The 20240-nt window shown below is 38.9% G+C and overlaps 1 protein-coding gene across 11 annotated transcripts in view; it reads left to right on the top strand.

Annotated features, from left to right (window-relative positions):
• NRG1 (neuregulin 1) overlaps positions 1–20240 on the top strand; it is a 220061-nt gene that overhangs the window by 190875 nt on the left and 8946 nt on the right. For 3 of the 11 annotated variants that reach the window (XM_039257500.1, XM_039257498.1, XM_039257504.1), the window contains 2 exons: positions 9259–9317; positions 15653–15676. In XM_039257500.1, coding sequence (XP_039113431.1) covers positions 9259–9317; positions 15653–15676 — 83 coding nt within the window. Of the gene's footprint in view, positions 1–8594; positions 8663–9258; positions 9806–15652; positions 15677–20240 lie in introns of those variants that run through there. The other 8 variants (XM_039257501.1, XM_039257499.1, XM_039257505.1 and 5 more) reach the window with 5 other exon arrangements.

Genomic DNA, 20240 nt, shown 5'->3' with positions numbered 1-20240 from the left:
TGTAATATAGAGTTCATATGTTCTCCAAATTTCTTTCCAGGGAGTCCATGAAATTAAATGAATTCATTTCTGCTAAAGTGTTTCTGACTCTGGGGAGGCAAGATTTGTTCCCCTTATAAAAAGTAAATAGTAGTAGTACATTTTCTCTGCAGACATTAGAAACATATATACACCTGTCTTAATAGACTACATGCTAGGATGTTTAAAAAACCCCATTTCTTCATTTTATTTAACATTGGTAGTTTTACTTGGTTTGGTGGGGCTACCGGTTAGCTTTGTAACTTTGCATTTGACATATCAATTAATATCCCTGACCATTATCTTATAAGCAAAAACAAAAAATGAAAACAAAGAATCAAAACTTTGGGAAGACATGAGTTGCCTTCAAACATGAATTTATGATTTTGTATCATTTTTATGAAACTGTGTAATATAGATAAGAGCCTTAAAATACGTAACTGTAGGAGATACAGACACAACAAATATGTTATAATAAATTAAGCTCAAAAATGAAATATTAAACAATTGTTTATAGAATAGCTTTCTATATATCTATACCAGACATTTTTGAAGACATAGAGATAATGGAAGGCATGGTCTCTGGTCCCTGGAAACAGTCTGTTTAGGAAAATGAAGTAGCTAAAATAATAAATCAGTTAGAGTGAATATATCCCAAGCGGTACAATGCTGATTATCATGGTAATGAAACTTGAAAGAAGGAAAAGAAAAGACTGGAATACTCGGAGAGGGCTTTGTAAACATTGTCATCATTTATGTTTTGCTTATACCAGGCAGGCACTGAGGCTGCAGTAATAGTTTCTGTGAGACACAGTGACATGAATATATAACCCAGCAGCTCCATTCTGGGAAGCAAAACAGACCAATGAGGGCCAGCTCAAGAGCTCTGAAGGCCAGGCAGATGACCTTGGGCATTGTGATACCTAATAGGCAGTATTAGTAATGTCTGGAGTGGGAGAGTGATACAGTAAACATAGCAGATATTTAGAGAAGACAGACTTCCACACAGGCTAGAGAAATTTGGAGACTAGGTAAGATTGGGAGAGAAAGTCAGAGACACTAGCTAAAGTTAAAGTTTTATAAAATCCTGGCATGAAAATGATGATGATTAACTTCTAACACTTTCTAGTAGCTGGGTTAATATAATTAAATAAGGGAATGATAGTTCAAATTCATGGTTGTGTCCTGTGGCTTCATTATCATAACTGTAGAGGGAGACGTTTGGAATAGAAAAAAGGAATGTCTATTGGGTTAGAACCTCCAGTCCATAGGAACAGACTGCTAACTGTCCTCTCATTCCAGCCCTGGAAGAGTTCATTCTTCAGAATGGGTGTGACACTTGCGTATAGCACTTCTATTCTTTTTTTTTTCCTTAATTTTTTTTTAACACTTATTCATTTTTAGGAGCTAGAGACAGAGCAGAGCAGGGGAGGGGCAGAAAGAGATGGAGACACAGAAACCAAAGCAGGTTCCAGGCTCTGAGCTGTCCAGAACCTGATGCAGGGCTTGAACCCACGAACCGTTGAGATCATGACCTGAGCCAAAGTTGGACGCTGAACCCAGGTGTCCCTATAGCACTTCTGTTCTTAAAAGGTGACACATTTAACAGATGGAAAAGCATTTGTGAGAGAGTGAGTGCAACTCTTGTGGCCTAGATCTGTGATCAGCTCTTCAGATGACCATGTCTTCTATTTCTTCTATGTCTCTCATGCATTGAGAATCCTGCCATGTGCTTACTAGGTATTTATCAACTCGTTTTTGACTTTCACTCTCTAAGATAGATTGAAGGAAGTGTTTTTATCCTTACAGGAAACCATTTAGGTGTAGTTTTGCCTAAAATCAGATGTCTTCTTAATAGTTTGCTTCCTTTTTTCTCCTAAGATCAGTGAGGCAGCCACATGTATTTATTCATCTCCTTCTGTGAGGCTCATGCTCAGTATGAAATACTGAACAAAACCATGCTGGCTTCTGCATGGAGTCCATTAGGCTATGGAGAGTAGCAAACATACTTCAAGTAATTAATTATAAAGTGTAGATGTGCCAGGTGTTGTGATAGATATGTAGGGAGCCAACGGAATGTATAATGGGGGACCCCAACTTGTCAGAGGCAGAGACTCTGGAGAAAAATATGCAGCAGTCTATTTAAAATAAAACACAATTTTGAAATATTTATATTGAATTATTGATGTACAAAGTATATATTTACCTGTTTCGTCATAAAGTGAGGCTCGCAGTGTAGATAGAACTATAATGTTCTGAATCTCTAGGCTCTTTGATGAAACAAGGAGGACATTCTCCAGAGAGGAAGACCAAACCACAAAGTAGCACTCACTGTGTCATTATGTGACAGTGACATGGAGATGTATGGGATGTAGATGGATCCCAAATCCGATTAAATTGTTTGACCCCAAACTTCCAGAGATACATCATGTAGAGTAAACAATGGTGAGAGTTTTAGTCTAAGATGAGAATTTCAGAACAAGCTGTGCAAACAGAGCTTTGGGAAAGGCACCAAGGTTCACACAGGGACGGGTTAAATCATAAACACTGCCACCCTCACTATTGGGATTAGATGTCTTAGACACTGAAAAACATCACTGGAGAGCCAGGACCACTTCAATTTTTGTTTTCCTCTGTATTTACCCATGAATCCAACGTGGCCACTATATGTATCCTGTTATCTCCTGGACTGAGAAAAAATCCCCAGGTCATAATTTAAAAAAAAAAAAAAAAAAAGGAAAAGGGATGATACAAACTAGCTGAACAGTGATGGGGAAGTATATATGGGTTGGATCTGAAGGAAATGTTGAAACATTTTATATTTAATATCTTCTTTAATAACATTGAAGAAGGCATTCCCTCGAGAAAATAAATATCTTTTGCAGATGATGCCATAAAGAAGGGTGAAATGCAGTTAGAAAAGCATATACAAATCTCAAGAAATTTCTCTCATAGGTAGATAACAGAATGAGGTTCATTTTGGGAAAATACAGGCTAACAGTAACAACACATTTGGGAAAGAATAATCCACAACACAGATACTCAAGCAGTGAGTGGGCGAATTTTAGCCAGAATGCTGAGCAGGGAAAGGGGTGAGAAAAGTCAGCCCTTGCAATGTGATACTGTAGAAAAACAGACAAGGACTATTTGAGCTAGTGGATATGCCGCCAACCCTAGCTTACATGGAATGATAGCAAAAGGTCTTAATATCTAACGCTTAAACTCACTGATACTTCTTAAGACGTTATTTGTTGGCATTTTCATTACTTGATATTTGTAAACATTGAACACCAAAGAAATTATTTCATAGGTTATACAATATGAAGGAAATACCACTAGTATTGAGGTAGAGCAAAAAGACAACAGAGACTCTTTTTTTTGAGGCAAGTTATTTTTAAATTGTCCAAATATCTCATGTGGAGGTGATGACTAGGAGTGAGGAAATATCAGGTATAAACTTTGTTTCCCCTTTATTGCCTGACTAAGGAGGGCCTGATGAAAATTAATGGAACCAAGAAATAAGGGGTGCCTAAAGATGGGTTAAAATTTGACCATAAATTTATAAAACCATAAGAACATTTATAGTGGTTTTTAAATAGCAAATGCTAGATAACCAGAAGTTTCTTGGGGGTATATAATATCTTTGAATATGTCTAGTGTCTCCACCAAAAAAAAAGGGTAATATTATTCAAATAGAATATAAAAACTACAGCAAGCACTGAATCAATTCTCAAAATACATTAATGTATTATTGATTACATACCATATCAGGATAGGCATCAAGTACTAAGGTTATTACTAAAAAAGTACTAAGGTTATTACCAACGCTGTGGGCAGTTCTTGGTCACTAGATTGTACTACTTTATTGAATCCAAGTAAACTGATACTTCAGCAACAGTATTTAAATTTTTTTATAGTTTATTGTCAAGTTGGTTTCCATATAATATACCCTGTGCTCATGCCATCAAGTGCCTTCCTCCATGCCCATCACCCCTCTTCCCCTCTCCCCTACCCCCATCAGCCCTCAGTTTGTTCTCAGTATTTAAATTTGAGGTAATAACTTATTACTGAATAATGACAGAGCCCTTTTCCAAATTCCAAACACAATGTTAAAGGTTTCCATGTAGGGAGGCGAGCCTGTGAGGGCGGCATTAGGAGTTGCTATTAAAAAGAAATTATTTAGAAGTCTAGAGAGGAGAGTCTGTCATAAACTATACAAATAAAAGCCAGAAGTTCAGTATTGTACTTGACAAATCAATTGACTCTATGAAAGTCTCTTTGATACAGTTCTTTATTGGATGCTGCCGTCCAGTACTATCTTGGGCTCAGTTTAGCAAGCATTTTATGAGAGCTTTTTACAAGGCAGACACTGTGTTAAAATTAGAGATACATTGGGCGCCTGGACAGCTCAGTGGGTTAAGCTTCCGACTTCATCTCAGCTGATGACCTGGCAGTCCATGAGTTCAAACCCCACTTTGGGCTCTATGCTGACAGCTCAGAGCCTGGAGCCTGCTTCGGATTCTGTCTCCATCTTTCTCTGCCCACCCCTTGCTCATGCTCTGTCTCTCTCTGTCTCTCAAAAATGAATAAATGTTTAAAAAAATTTAATTAAAGATAACAGAGTGATCAAAATATGGTCACTATCCTCACCACGGAGAATTCCAACCCAGACAGGTGAGGACAGTGAAAGAGATCAGGACTGGGTGCAGTGTGAGAGCCAAAGAGAGATCCCTCAGCTAGGGCAGGGAAGTGGGAGATGGAAAGGCGGAGGTCAGGGTAGGGTCAGTTGGAAGAGGCGATACCCAAGTTCGGACAAAATGATCTGTGAATTTTCATCTCATTAACAATAAATGTAAAATAAAGATTATTTATTGTGTTAAGAGCAAATACTAAAACAATATATATAGAAGCTACCATAGAGGCATGATTATTATTCAGACAGATTGTTCTAAGAAACAGAATTCTTGGAATTTGCCCAGACTCGTGCCAAAGCATATTGTTCAAAATCAGATTAGATTTACCGTACCCTTATCTCCAAAGAAAGTGATAGATTGGATGCTTAATGTACAGTGCTAATTTAGAAAATGTCAGAAGCCAGACAGTCTCCCTGTTCTTTTAGAAGTAATTCCATAGAATTGAATCAGAGCTTATAGATCAGATGGGTTCCACTTGCATATGCTTTCTCTCCACAATCAATGCAGTCTGCAGGTTGCAGAGGCAAAAAACTGTCTATTTCTGTTTCTTTCCATTTGATTTGGCAACAACTCTAGATGTCCTTAAAAAGTTGCATAACAACAGTCATTGCTGAACCCTCGGATTGCTTAGGAATAGGTATTTGCAATATGTTTTACCTCCTTGGATTGTCTTAAAAATCCATTGTATCAAAAATGTTTTTTAAAAGTCCTTGAGTCCTCCTCCGTAACTGGTAACATGTGCAGAAGAAATGCTGTCAAAATTTCCACAGTGATTCATGTGTTAGGATGAGCGTTGATTCCCAGAACCTTTGTGGTGAAAAGAACCTTTGATAATCAGTTAAACCCCTTCATGTTATCACTGAGGAACACTGTGGCCCCATGAGGTCAAATGAGCCGCCCACATCCAAGCAGCAAGAAACTGTGGTATAGGGATAGAGGGGCTTAGTCTCCATCTTCCAAGGTCAGGGTCCCTGACCTCTTTTTTTTTTTTTAATGTTCTTTTATTTATTCCTGAGAGAGCGAGCGAGAGAGAGCGTGAGCAGGGGAGGGTCAGAGAGAGAGGGAGACACAGAATCTGAAACAGGCTCCAGGCTCTGAGCTAGCTGTAAGCACAGAGCCTGACACAGGGCTCAAACCCACAAACCATGAGATCATGACCTGAGCCGAAGTCGGATGCTTACCCGACTGAGCCACCCAGGCGCCCCTAGGGTCCCTGACCTCTTGAACTTTAACGTACATGCAGATCTCTTGGGGATCTTGTTAAAATGCAGATTCTTATTTAGTAGTTATGAACTGGGGGCCTGGGCTTCTGCATTTCTACTAACAAGATCCCAGGAGATGTTGGTGCCGTTGGTCCATGAACCACACTGTGAATAGTAATGTTTTACCCTAAGAAAATTTATCTCAGTGAGGATAGACATTAGCATAAAGATAATCCCGGTTCAGATATAGCTGATTGTTCCAGAAAAGATTGGCATACTTGAAGCAGATCTAGTGTTACTGTACATTTCATTTTATGATGGAGATAAACCAGCAGGCCATAGGGCCAATTCCCTAGGAAACATCATCTTAGAGGTTTGTACTAATTAGAAAATTGATTGGATAAGATTTTTGATCTGTATCACCTCATTGTCCTGTGCCTTCTCATCCCCAAACTGGCATCCAAGATGCATAAATGACAATTTTCTAATAAATGCATTCTTTTTCTTAAGGGACTCATGATTCTTCAACTATACGTTAATTTTATGATCCTTATTTAAATCAATGCACTTCTTACCTCAAATGGTTCTCCCCCTTCCGCAACTCTCTCCCCCCATACACACACACACACAGACACACACACACACAGACACACACACACACACACACACACTGTTCACATATCTTATACAATGTTCATTTTATGGAACAAGTGGATTATTGTGTGATCAATAATAAAATTTTAATTTTTATCAAGAATGCAAACATGTAAGATAAAATGGTCATTGTAGAATATATCCTTAATTCTGGATTACCTGCTTAATCATAGGGTATGTCTATGTGGATTTTAGTCCTGGTTCATAAACAAATACACAAACAAAAATCCTGTATATATCAGAAGTCATTATGTTAAATACATTATATAGAAAATAGGTTTCCATGTATTTTCCTTGTATATCAGTGAAGACATTCTTATTGATGCATGTGACAGCTTTATGAAAAATGACCCAATTTCACAGGCTATCATTCTTATATCTGTATTTCTCTAGGTAGATCTTCCTCTCTTCACTGCTGCAAAAATATTCTAATCCAAAAATCCAGTTCAATTATATATTATATATATATAATTATGTATACATATTTATATATTATACATATAAATATATATATAATTATGTATACATAAATATACATAATTATATATATAATTGAATTTGTGTGTATGTGTGTGTATATATATATATGTATGTTTTGAAGGGTTAAGAGGGCTATATCAATATGAGATGTTCATTGTTAAGATTATTGATAATACCCATGATCATAATTATATTTAAGTTTACACAGAACTTATGGTACTAAAAATCCAGAACTGTTAGCGTTTTATCCTGTAGGCCATTCTTCATGAAATAGGAGAATTAGATATACCAAATCACTTTATAACACTTTTTTGGGATTGAATTTGGTTTTAAGGGGAATGAGAAAAATATCCTTATATTTGTAAAAATGGATAGTTTTATTCACATTGCTTTGATGCCAAAAATATAATATTTACTCTTATTTACTATGGAGAAGAAAGGGTCTTTCGGGTGTAAATCACAAGGTATATGCTGTCACAACTACATTTTATTAGGGGCTTTGCATGATGGTTATGCTATAGATGAACTATGGATAATAACCATGATGAGGGTATTTGAGAAACAAATAAGTTTATTTGCTTCCTATAATCTTTTGATGGCCCTATTGACTAGAGCATGTTACTGGGTAAAAGGATCCAATCTGAAATGCTTTCATTACTGGTATAATAGCAACAAAAAGAGCAATTAGAAAGGACTTCCATATTTAGGCACATCCCCATTGCATGATCTTACAAACAATATTATATCAAGATTTTAGAATTTAGATAGGTGAATGTATGTGAATAAAATTAAAATGTGACGCAGTTTAAAAATAGTTTTAGCTCAAATGCGAAATGACACCTACGAAGTACTACCGTAGACCCATCCTTTAAATTTTAAACATGTATTTGTCTTTGGGGATCACTGGATGAAGTGAAGTTTGTGCCAATAAATGTCTGCTTCTTTCTGTCTTTCAGTATTAAAAAGGAGACCTAAGTTGTCATACCTTTAAAAAAAAAAAGGGGGGGGGGAAATATAGTTCTTCTTGTCAGTAATCACTAGAGTGTATAAGCACTTGACCTCTATTGTAGTTTGATGATTGAACTTACTACGTAAAAGTACCTATGAAAGCACAAAATTGAGTGGCTATGAACAGACTTGCTCAGGATCATTTAAATAAGAAAAGATGATGGAAAGAACCACCAAGTCCTTATCAAAACAAGTGCTTTAACAAGATAGGAGCCCTTGCTCAGTGGCAGATAAGGAAATGCCAAAGGGAAAGTGACTTAGCTCCCCAGGCCTTGCCAGCCCTATTTGACTTTCCCACCTCCCTGGGAGTTCAGTTGCAGTGAAGTGTTCTTAAGAAGACCAAAGCAAACAACAACAAAAATACATACCCCGCAGTTTCCATGTAACATGGTTTTCTAAATGTGTTCTTTTCCTTCTCTTTATGTTGTTCAGCCTCCAGGTCATTGTAGGAATCTCCATATTCCATAGGAGGAAAATTGCCAGTCTGAAAATGCAGTGTCTGTAGCGTTCTATTGCTTATCACATTTTTGCCCTCTAGGTGCCAACCTGGATTCACTGGAGCAAGATGTACTGAGAATGTGCCCATGAAAGTCCAAAACCAAGAAAGTATGTTAAAATAATCTGAAATTTGCTTTCTCCCCCAAACTACAGCAACAATTACTACCGCTTGGTGCTTTTACAGTTCAGTCGTAACTGATTTCCTTTTGTCCTAACGATGGTTTAACCACTCGGGGCATGAGTTGGTTTTCACGGTCTCTCAGCTTGGGCCCCCAAGATCATAGAGGCAAATTAGAATGACCGGTCCGGATGGCCAGTGATGCTGGCGACCATGGCAGGCAAGCCGGCCCTCCAAAAACCATTTCCTTCCGGCACTTTTGACCGAAGTTCTCCAATGGAAAACAGAGATAAAGAAAACATCAGATGCTATTTTAAGCGAGTCCCTTTGAAAGAAAGCAGTCACTTCAGATGCTGCCATCTTTCTATCTATCATACAAACCCTAGGACCCCATTTTGTCCAGATTTTTAAGCCTTTGGGGCAGATGCCAGAGTCTGAAAACCATGATTAGGACAAAGGCTCAGTTCCTGAGGGTGAACTCACCAAGTTCAGTCAAATGACACTGAAGGAGCTTCTTTCTAGCATATATTCACCTCTTCTCTTTTTCTCTGTTTTTTCTACCATTGTTTTTTGTTTCTTCTCTCAGGTGCCCAAATGAGTTTACTGGTGATCGCTGCCAAAACTACGTAATGGCCAGCTTCTACAGTACGTCCACTCCCTTTCTGTCTCTGCCTGAGTAGAAGCATGCTCAGTCGGTGCCGCTTTCTTGTTGCTGCATCTCCCCTCAGATCTCACCTAGACATAGATGTGTTTTATCAGGTCTAACATTGACTGCCTCTGCCTGGCGCATGAGAACATTAACACAGCGATTGTATTACTTCCTCTGTTCGTGACTAGTGGGCTCTGAGATACTAATAGGTGTGTGAGGCTCCGGATGCTTCTGAAATGGATACTGAATAATGTGATACAAAATGAGAGTCAATATCACACAGTGCAATTATAATAAAGGCATTTAAAAGTCTCACTCTTATTGATAAAATAAAATCATTCCACTAAACAGTCCATCTTCTTTATAAAATGGCAACGTCCTGCGATGGATGTTGCTAAGTTGTAATCAGTATGCACTTGAAATGATGGTAAGTTAATTTTGACTCAGAATGTGTTATTTATAACAAATAAACATGCTAAAAAGAGTTCAGATGTTTCTCTTCATTAACAGTTTGCATTTAGGTATAAAAAGAGCACTGAGTAGGAAAATTGCAAACATTTCACAGCAAATGAGAAATCCTGGCTTCTCTCTATGTTGCTTAGGAAACAGGTGATTCAGGATTAGTTTAAACAATCATTTATTTATATTTGCATTTCTTTATGCTAGTTTCAATGACAATTTTAGGGATAAATAGGGGTTTTAAAATATTCACTATTTACTTTGAAATATATAGTTTACATCCAGATATATGTTCTAAATGCAGAACTGAGAAATTTGGCGGATTTCTATGGCATCTTACGAACATCATCCCTAAAAGACCCAAGTCACATGTATGTAAATTACATGGATAAACTAAATCATGTAATTTGTCCTGTTGTGAACTGGGCTGTCGCTTTTAATTCTGGAGCTTTCAAAGCATTGTATTTTAAATGGGCTCCATATAGTTACCCATTGAGATGAATGGGTGACAATTTTTTTTCCGTGAAAGATCGGATAGTAAATACTTCAGGGTTTACAGGTGAGAGTTATCACCTGCATGACCACTAACTCTGCACAGAGCAGCCATAGCCGATGCATAAACTGATGGGCATGGCTGTGTGCTATTAAAACTTTATTCACGAAAGCAGGCAGTGGGCTGGAGTTAACAATCCCTAATTCGGATCGTCAGTTGCTCACCCTGCAAAATACTTCACATAGTTAATTGGTGTGAATTCACATGACACAAGAAACAGTGATACGAGCCAGTCATGTGTGGGCCCTAAAAGAATCAGAAATTTACTCTTACTTGCATGCATCCAAAGACTAAGATCCTGTTCTTCCTGTTAACAGTTGTGGAAGAATAAATTTCATGGAAAAATTAATTTCACATGCATTAAGGGGAGACCCGATCCGTAATATTCAATCATTTATTTAGTGAGGTGGTGCTGATGGTATATTTACACAGGCCACATATCAAAGATTATGTTATTAATCTTTTTAAAGATAGATAAGATGGAAAATAAAAATAGAAGAGGAATAGTAGAATTTTACCGAATAATTTTAAAGCCATTCCTTTTAGAAATCGGTTTGTATTCAAATAACATAGATTTAGCAAATCATGTGACTGTACGAATACAACATCATATTGTAGAATTGAATGAAAATTCTGAACATTTGTATTATTAAATTTTTTGTGTCATATCGAGTTTCATTGTGCGCTGAAGACAATGTTAGGGCACTATATAGAGAAAAGCATTCTTAAAATGAAGCTATTGCTCCAAATAATGATGCAGTTAGATCTGACAGTAGTAGGCAGAGAAGATGTTTTCAACTTCTATTTTAGACCATTTTCTTTTTCAGAAGATATCATTTAAATATAGCCACTATGTGGAATCAGAGTGTGATTCCTTAAATAAATTCTTTAGTAAGCTTTCGATCGCACTTTTGGAAGACGTCCAAGAAAGCAGCATTCATATTTACCCTGATGTAACAAAGATTGATAGGAAGTGCATTTATGAGCAAAGTCCGCGTTGACTGTGCATCAGGGCTGCCTCAGATCTGGAAAAGCAATAGCTTCCATACAGAAACTGCTTTCCACAGCTGTCTTGCCCAGCATTAATTTTCTAACCTCTAGATCTTAAACTCTCAACTTTCATTTCTGCAAACTCTCAGATAGAAGGCAAGAAAATAAATGTTGCTACTTTAAGAACTTTATGTTCAAGTATCACTGTAGGCTGCACAAAGGATAAGAAATGCTGCCGCAATGGTAATGATCAAAATTTAATTGTTTGTGTTCATAAAATCTGAAACACATACCATAAATTTTAAAAGAAAAGATATTCCCCAGGTTCAAAGAGAAACATTTTTTCAACTTAGTAAAACTCATTTTCAATAGAAGAATGACATTCTAAAAGAATGAACAGTTTTTAAAATGCTTATTAACACATAACTTTCATTATTAGGATTTGATGCAGTTTTTCTGGTCAGAGTATCCTATGGGGCATTTATTGATTTATAAAAACGGATTTAAAGTACGAAAGAAAAGAACAAATGCATATTTTATATGGCTTTCTTGAAGGCAGCCATTTGCCTTGAAATAAAACATATTTATAATACTTTCTAGAAAAATATTGTCAAGGTGAGTCAGCTTCAAATTTGACCTATCTTGACACAGAGTTCCTGCTTTCAAGGATTGTATTCATCATTGTGGGGGAAGGGGGGTTGTGTGCATATATGGGCAATTCATAATTGATTTATAGACTTCTGGGCAGAGGAAAAAAATGCAGCTTCAATAGTTAGAGGCAGAATGCATCAAGTATATCATATATAAACTAATATATAATAGGAAATTATTATAGAATAGCCCAAATTATAGAATAGTTATACAGAGTGCAATCTTAGAACTTTTAGGCTTTTTCTCGGAATAAGTAAACCCAGTAGATCTCCTTAAATGTAATTTTGAATCAGAGGTTACTAGTGCATAAATTACTTGTGTTGATTTCTAAATGCTTTAAAAACCATTGAAATTACTAATTTATTTATCCAACATGTGTATCTTGCTGACAATAGAATAAAGGCACAATCTATTACATAAATTATCGTAAATTCTAACTGAGTGTTAGTGAGACTTTCTTGTGTGTGTGTTGGTGAATGTGCTTATGTGCACATGGAATTTTGGGAGTACGGAGAAAGCCTCCTATTACACTCCAAAGGGCTCAATGGCAATATGGATTTGTATATGTGAAAATAAAAAGTATCTGCATTTGTAAAGGTAAGTCAAAACTTAGAAGTCAGATGCTAAATATGTCCCATTTATCAATGGCATTGACAGAACTTTAAAATCTCAGAGGTGCAGAAAGTCAGGACTATACCTACATCTTTGATATTATTTGCATAAGGAGGCCCAAAATATCAAAGAGTAAAATCTTAAATGTCTTCAGATTTTATCAGAGACCATAAATACATGTATGGATAATTTTGGTAAAAGCAAGTTGTTTAATTGTTCTTTCCTCTGATGCCACTGAAAATTTAAATTAACCTACAGGTTAATCAGTTCTCCTCAAACAATTATAAAATCCTAAATCAAAGGATTAGTGAGTCAATATTTAGTAGTTTCTGAAGACTCTCAGATAAAATTAATTTTTTATATTGCTTACTGCACAGCAGGAAATCGCATGTAGGAAAGGACACTAAATTGTTTACAGCAACCTTTGTGTTTTTGAATTATTAATTTAATTTGAAAAATGTGGTGGCTAGACAGAAGTTCAATAGGAAGCATATGATACATAATGAGCCTAAACCAACATGAGATTAAATAGAACAGATAGAAAGTAATAACTTCGTCATCAAATGAAAAGTGTTTGTGTGTTCTGCTTCTCTTGACTCACAATGAAAGAAATGTAGCCACCAATAGTAAAAATAAATTAGAGCAGTATTTGCTCCAGGTCGAGAATGATGCATGTTTCCTCTGCTTGTTTCCTTGTTAGGGCTTATGGCCAGAAGAGATTCCAATTTTAAGTACCAATTTCCCTTTGAATTATTTGAAATTGGAGCTGCCTGATATGAATGACTTCCCATGAAATGAAATTATAGTTAGGCTCACAGACTTACCTATAAAACTGTAAATGCAGTAATACGTATGCATGAGCATGCTACTAATTTTATTGAAGACTTAACCAAGCTTTCTACGCAACTAATATAGATCATTAGCAGTGTTCATGTAGGCATGGAATAATGATTCTCTGGAAAGAGTTTAGATATCTTGGCTTTAACCCTTAAATTATTACTGACTGGTAGGAGGAAAAGGCATTAAGATGGAAGCGGTTCTAGGTAGAAAAACTTGAGCCACGTCTTCAAGGAAATGTGTAAGGAAGCTTACTATCACTTCCTTGGAAAGTGAATTCTTGTCCTTGATGCTCCAAAGTTTATATAAAGGAAGCCAATGAGGGGGAAATATTTTGTCAAACTGAGAGTTGCACAGAGACAAGTTCATTTGGATCTGAACAAACTGCTAACTTTTGCTGTAGACATTGTGCAACCAAATTAATCCTGAATCCTGTGGCTTTTAATTTATGAAAACTTAAGCTGGTTCCCTGAGTAGCCTGGACCCAAGGCAGTCTATTATACACACTATCTCTCGTTATTACTGCTACTCAATGCGCTCTCTGATTTAGTTTTTAATCTGGAAGCTTCATTTCCTCAAGAAGTAGAAAGTTTTTAAAGTCTAACTTCTTGGGTATATCCCAGCAGCTTTAAGAGTTTCCCTGGCCATGAATTAAGTAAAAGTAAATCTACATGTAATAAGGGGCCCAAGGTCGATCTCCAGATACGTCCACCCTCCAAGCTCTTAACCCCTTTTGCTGTTGGCCGACATATTTCATGGCTCCTTTATTCCACAGGGTCCTCCCTGTGGTGCGTGTGTTAGTATCATAAGCATTTTGTCAATGAGAAATTAACTGGTCCAAAGTCACTGAACAGGCAAATGGCAGAGACAGGAGCTGAAAGTGGAGGAACCCAGCACGCTTCCCTCCTTATCCTCTCTCTGCTGGAGGCGCCTTGTCCACGCCCACACCGATGTTTTTGTGAGAGCAGTACCCCTCAACCACGTGCGTTCAGACTTAAGCGATAGATGCTCTCTCATGTTTCTTGGACCCCCGTGGTATCTTCTAGTCAGTGATCAGGGAAGAAATGGAGACCTCGGAATCTCTTTTCCTTCTGCCCTTCCTTCCCACGTGCCTCTCCGCCATCTACACACCAATGAGGAACCCTAAAGCGGCCCAGCCGATGCAATTGGATTAACAATTTTTGCTTCGAGCCTGGGAAGTGTCATTTCTGGAAGTTTTTGGCTTTTATTTTTAATTTGCCCATTTACTCGCTTGAGCCTGTGCAGGTTCTGCTAGTCCTTTTAGTCTCGGAGTCTCCAAGCTGACGCCTGCCGGGACTGTGGGCTGTGAGCTCACACCTGGGAGCTCCTTCCCCGAGCCCTGGGCTGGCATCTGGGTGTCGGAGCTCAGCCCCCGAGAGTGATCATCTGATTGGCTCTCTGTTATTTGAAGAAGTAATCCATTGAACTAAGGACCCCAGGAACTGGATCCTTCCCCCACCACAGCCCCCTTTTCTTTTTACAATTTGAAAAAGGCATCCAGAGTTGTCCTGTGACACCCAGGAGTTCTTTGAAAAACCAGAAGCAGGCTCTGGTCCCAATTCCCTCTCTGGCTTTTTGGGCAGAAGCATTTGTTGCTTTCTGTGACTGGAACATGTCAGTGGTGGAGAACAGGAAAGGTTAGGAGCAGAGAAGGAGATTTATTTTTTTCTAATAACCAAAACAACAATAAATATTAGAGCATAACTAGCCATGGACTACGAAAAATGTAAATCCAGCAAGAGAGAATTTTCAGACCTAAGTGCTGTCCTCTTGATTTCTACTCCTGGCTCTGCCTATGTGCCTATGGGGGGAAAAAAAAAAAAAGAATATCACCTCCCTGGAACTTCATCTCTGCCTTTTAAAGAGAGGAATGAAATAATACTGAATGCCTTTTTAAAATTATCATAAATACAACATATCTATTCCCAAATGAGGACAACTTCTCCCTCAGTAAGGTCTTTTAAGGGTTAATAAGGACGTGGTGTGCCGGTATTTGCACACCTCGTTAACAGAGAAGTTCCCTATGTGGACGCACAGAGGCGTACCTGAGCACTGCTGTGTTAACCACCCACCATTCGCCCTGTTCCATGTGCACGCACAGAAAGCCGTAATAGTCGTGTGTAATGTGTTTTGGAGTGCAGTGTATTGCTCTTTTCTGAAACTTTTTTCCCTTTCTTTCTTTTTTTTGTCAACTTTCTGCATTGGCAGAGCATCTTGGGATTGAATTTATGGGTATGGACCAATCATCATTCCTTTTAGCCTGCAGAATTTAGAACCTATGAGCTGAAATCTTTTCCCTTCCTACTCTTACCTTTCAGTTCCTAACTAATTTCCTTTTCCTTCAGAAGGGATCATACAGCTATAACAATGATTTTTCTGCTTCCGATCTATGATTAGTTTACCAAAATGTCACCGAGTGTAGCAGTTTCTAGATTCCCCAGCTTCACGTAGAGTTTAAAATCACTTCACCTCCTGCAAATTCACATATAGGCCCTGTTCCTTGTCTGGCCATGCTGTTATTTCAGAGCTGGGGTAAGTTGGAGAGGTGTGTAAGGCTATGGGAGGAGCCAAACCAGGCCTGGGAACAGACGAAGCTCTAAATGCATCAGCTTAAAAGCACACCACATCTTGGGCTGATGGGAATTTGACATACAATGTAAAAATCATCCATTTAATATAGTAACATAGAAGGCCCTGACACTGCAACCCATTATTGTATGCACAGACTCATTTTCTGGGGATGTTCAAGTGCTACTCTAGTCAACTTCATTATCTTATGAGCAAGGAAATAGAAAACAGAAAGAAAGAAGCCTTGTGCTATTTTAAGTGGAAATTCTAGCGCTAATTGAATTAACCTTGAGTCACTAAGATCAGCCAGACAAGTAATCAAATAGAAATGTTCACACTGTAAACACAAAATCTCTCTTATGAGCATATGAATTTGGGGCACCGTCCCTTTGAAAGCCTCCGTCCTAAATAACTAAGAGCAAGGGCCAGTCCTGGGAGGAAAGGGGAGCCATTGTGTCATCCCAGAGACCACAGCGCAGGTACCCGGGCTTTCTCAACGACACCGGCAGCCCTGGAATATGGCCATGGGTCAACAAAGCAATGTCCCAATTAACAGAATAGCTGATCTCCATGCTTGCTGGTGTCAGTGACATGATGCCTTGAGGGCCCCTGTAGCATAACTGCATGATAACATCACAGCCTATACCGAATATACTTTCCATAACTTGCGGAGAATGAGGCTGTTGCAAGTTGGGTCAGTTACAGGGATAGAAACTCGACCATTCCCCCCAAAAAAACCTTCCAAGAGAAAACTATTCATGTGATGAGAAAACCTCCACTTATATGTGAGTGGCTCTTTGCAGATCAGAGAACATCTCCCAGGCATGAGAAGCTCGAAGTCCCACCATCACCATTGGGTGGTGGATTATCTACATGAAAAGAGGGATCTATTCAAGTAACCTCCCTCTGGATAAAAATAGTTCCACTACTAGGAAAGGCTTATAGGCCTTTCCTGCAGGGAGGGAAAAAAATCCGTTCCCCTTTTCCCTAAGAGCATCTTTGTCCCCCTTTATCACTTGGATGTCTAACTAGAATTTAATATTTCTTTTCCTACACAATGAGGTTGGGCGATGGATAGTTCAGATATACGACTTTTACCAAGGGACACAGTATTCTGGTATCCGCACACCTCTTCAAGGCAAACGGTCCAGAGACTCCAAAGTCTCAGGACAGCCAGTATACTAAGCCAGAATGTTCCATCCTTAAGGGAAATCAGACCTCAATTAAAATTGAGAAAGACAAGGCTTCTGTCTCTTAGCCTAGCCAGATCAGACAGAAAAACATGCTTGATCTGATTCACTTCAATGCGTCCAGCCAAACCATAGAGTAAAGACTGGGAAGCATTTCCATTCATTAAGGCACATCCGCCAACTGAACTGACGGATTCTCTTTTTCAGCGCTGCCTCTAATTTGCTTTTGCCCTATTGACCCTGTCACGCTAGGGGGAAAAAATAAGGAAAAAGGGGGGTTAAAAGAACCCACTGTTTATATTATTGTTCATCAAGTATTTCTCTTTTAACACATTCATAATGTGGGGGGCCCTGCTCTAGTAGATTGTTGGAAAACGAAATAGAACTGAACTGAGAAACATTTAATGTACTCAGGAAATGCTGTTGCGAGTACAGAATCTTAATCCTCCATCTGTATTCCATGGGCCTGTCTTTAGCTGGTTCATCTTACACTTTTGCTTTTACCCTTCGGCCTTTACTGAGCTTTTTATTTCCATGACCAATTTCGCTGGAAAATGTGTCTTCCCGCATCACGTAGGGCAGAATGGTGAGTCATCATACCACATTTGCTGACCAGCTGAGGTCAGTCTATTCTTTCAGCATTAACAACCTCCAAAAACCTTCTCAATGGAATCCCTGGGAGTAGCATGATGCCTTTCCCCCCGTGGGTCCCTGTATACATCCAGTTTTCGTGGTTTGCAGAAGTAACTTCCCAGCTTTTTCTAAAAATAAAACGTTATGATCCCAGCGCCACCAAGCCCTCCCCCTTTCAACAGAAGAAAAAGAGAGGGTGAGCGGAAGAAGGCATGGTAAAGCAAGGTCAAGGACACTTCTACACTCCTGTTTATAAACCAGCTCATCACACCCGCAGAAGCCCTGCCTCGAGTCCCGGGCTCCACCTCTCCTTCTTAGATGTAGTGCTAAAAACTGATCCAGATGCCAGGTCAAGGAGGAAGCCTCCCCCCCAACCCACCCCCGTGGCACCAGCTCACAGATTAACACCTCATAAAATTTCATTCCCTGTCCTGTGGCTGTGGGCGAGGGGAGGCAGCAGACACAGCAATTAACAAAGAAGCATTCACATTCCACCTCACCATCTGACTTTTGCTGCCAAGATATGTGCCACCACTCTATGCCTCCTGGCCCATTGTTTCCTTGCAATGCACCAGCTGCTTTGCTTTCTAATCGTGGCTTCCACGTGACCGCCAGCCTAGGGTAGGAGTTATGCTGTATGGGATCACCCTTCCAACTTTACATCCACCCTCTCTTCCCACCCAGCATTTCCCCCTCTGGTTTTCTTTTGTTTATTTATTTTTCCTCCCTTAGTATTAGGCATGCTGTGCCAGGGACTTCAGATGGCTCCTTCACTTTTAACCTTGTTTTCCCTCGTACCCAACTTCCTCCCTCTCTCCGTCATTCTGTCAGTCTGTCTGTCCTCTTGGTTTGTTTTTTTCCTTCCCACTTCCCACCCTTTCAGTTTGTTTTTGTGGAATCTCTGTAGCCTTCTAGTCTTTTACCCACTGACTTCTCTTCCCCTTCTCCTCCTGTTAATAATCAGTGCTATATTAATTTGATTTGATAATGTTCCTGACCTGTTAACTGGAATTTGATTACCATGGGCTTGGCTTGTAGGAAATGATTTTTTCTTTAATGGTAAGGTCCACTGTATCACAGAAACTAAAATGCACATTTTCATTTCGAGAAGAACTTTTTGTGACTCACCCTCTCTCAGCAGAGAAGGTGTGGTTGCTGAGACTGAGAATGTAAATCGAAAATGTTCCCTAAGGCGCCATGTTGATGTCCCAATAAGAGACCATCATTTGTACAACATCCCCCAGTTTTTGACCAGCTTATTAATCAGCTTGGCAAGTTCCGCTTACATTGCTTATCCTGCACTGATTGATTTCTCTTTCTCAGTGAATATCTTCCAATAAATATAATTAGACTGGTTGGAAACTCAGTCCCTACGGGATCAGGTTCACCATGAAATCTTCCAATCTCCTTAGGAAACTGATCTACCAATATCTAATCAAGTGACCCCTCCCAAAAGCTGATTTGCAAATAGAAAGACTTCCGAGAATAGGAAGCTGGTCGCATTTGGGGTACAGCGGTACCATGAACCCAAAGTTCTAAGCATCATACTTCCTAATGTAACCTACCTTAGCTAATTTGCCAAGCTGGTCGCTATGGGGATGCATTACAATCTATTCCAAGTTGCACGTCATGGATGCTAGTGGTTTCTTTACACAAATTAGGCGTCTAAGTACAACTGGTGATGTAATAATAATTGTCTTTCAGAGGGCAAGTCTCCATCTTGGCCCCGGACTATCTTACCCACCATATCGGGTTTTCTCTGATACAGTTCGCTGCTACCTCCACGGTGTGGCTTATGTTTACATTTTACAGTTAAATCGTAGGGATCCTGCCTCGGTTTTGTCGCTAACTACAAGTCAAGCTCATGTTTGCAAATGTCTTTGAGTTTGTTTTTTAAGTTAGAAATGGGTCCTTGTAAAGACCACTGGAATAGAAAATAGGTGGGAAATAAAGAGGTTTGGGAGGGCGGGGGGCGGGGGAAGGAGAGGAGGGAGGAGGGGAGGACGGCCCCAGTGATTCCAAACCCAACTCTTTTTATTGGCATTGATTCCTGTTGTCTTTGCAAGAGATGTTATTTTTAATTAAAAACTACAGTTTTAACTAAATAATTATTTTATAATCAATGTTGATGATTTGCCAAGTTAATACATATATACCTGCAGCTTATAAGTAAAGTAACGTAATCATGTAATTTTTTTGATTGCAAATGGCCCCAGCTGGCTTTGTTGTTTATGCTCAAAGTACAGTGCAGAGTATGCTGTACCTTAAGTATGTCTGCAAAAGTAATGAGTTGTCTCGCATTTACTTTCTCATGAACATGGACAATGCCACGCAGCATGCCAACTGTTGAGTGGTTAAGTCCTGGCAGGTGTAAGGGGGCCTTGGTGACGTCTGCTCTCATCCCT

Source organism: Hyaena hyaena, unplaced genomic scaffold (assembly GCF_003009895.1).
Source record: "Hyaena hyaena isolate Hyena2069 unplaced genomic scaffold, ASM300989v1 scaffold_620, whole genome shotgun sequence".
NCBI classification, from domain to species: Eukaryota; Metazoa; Chordata; class Mammalia; order Carnivora; family Hyaenidae; genus Hyaena; species Hyaena hyaena.
The sequence above is the reverse complement of the archived record's forward strand: the minus strand, read 5'-3'. Positions and strand labels throughout refer to the sequence as shown.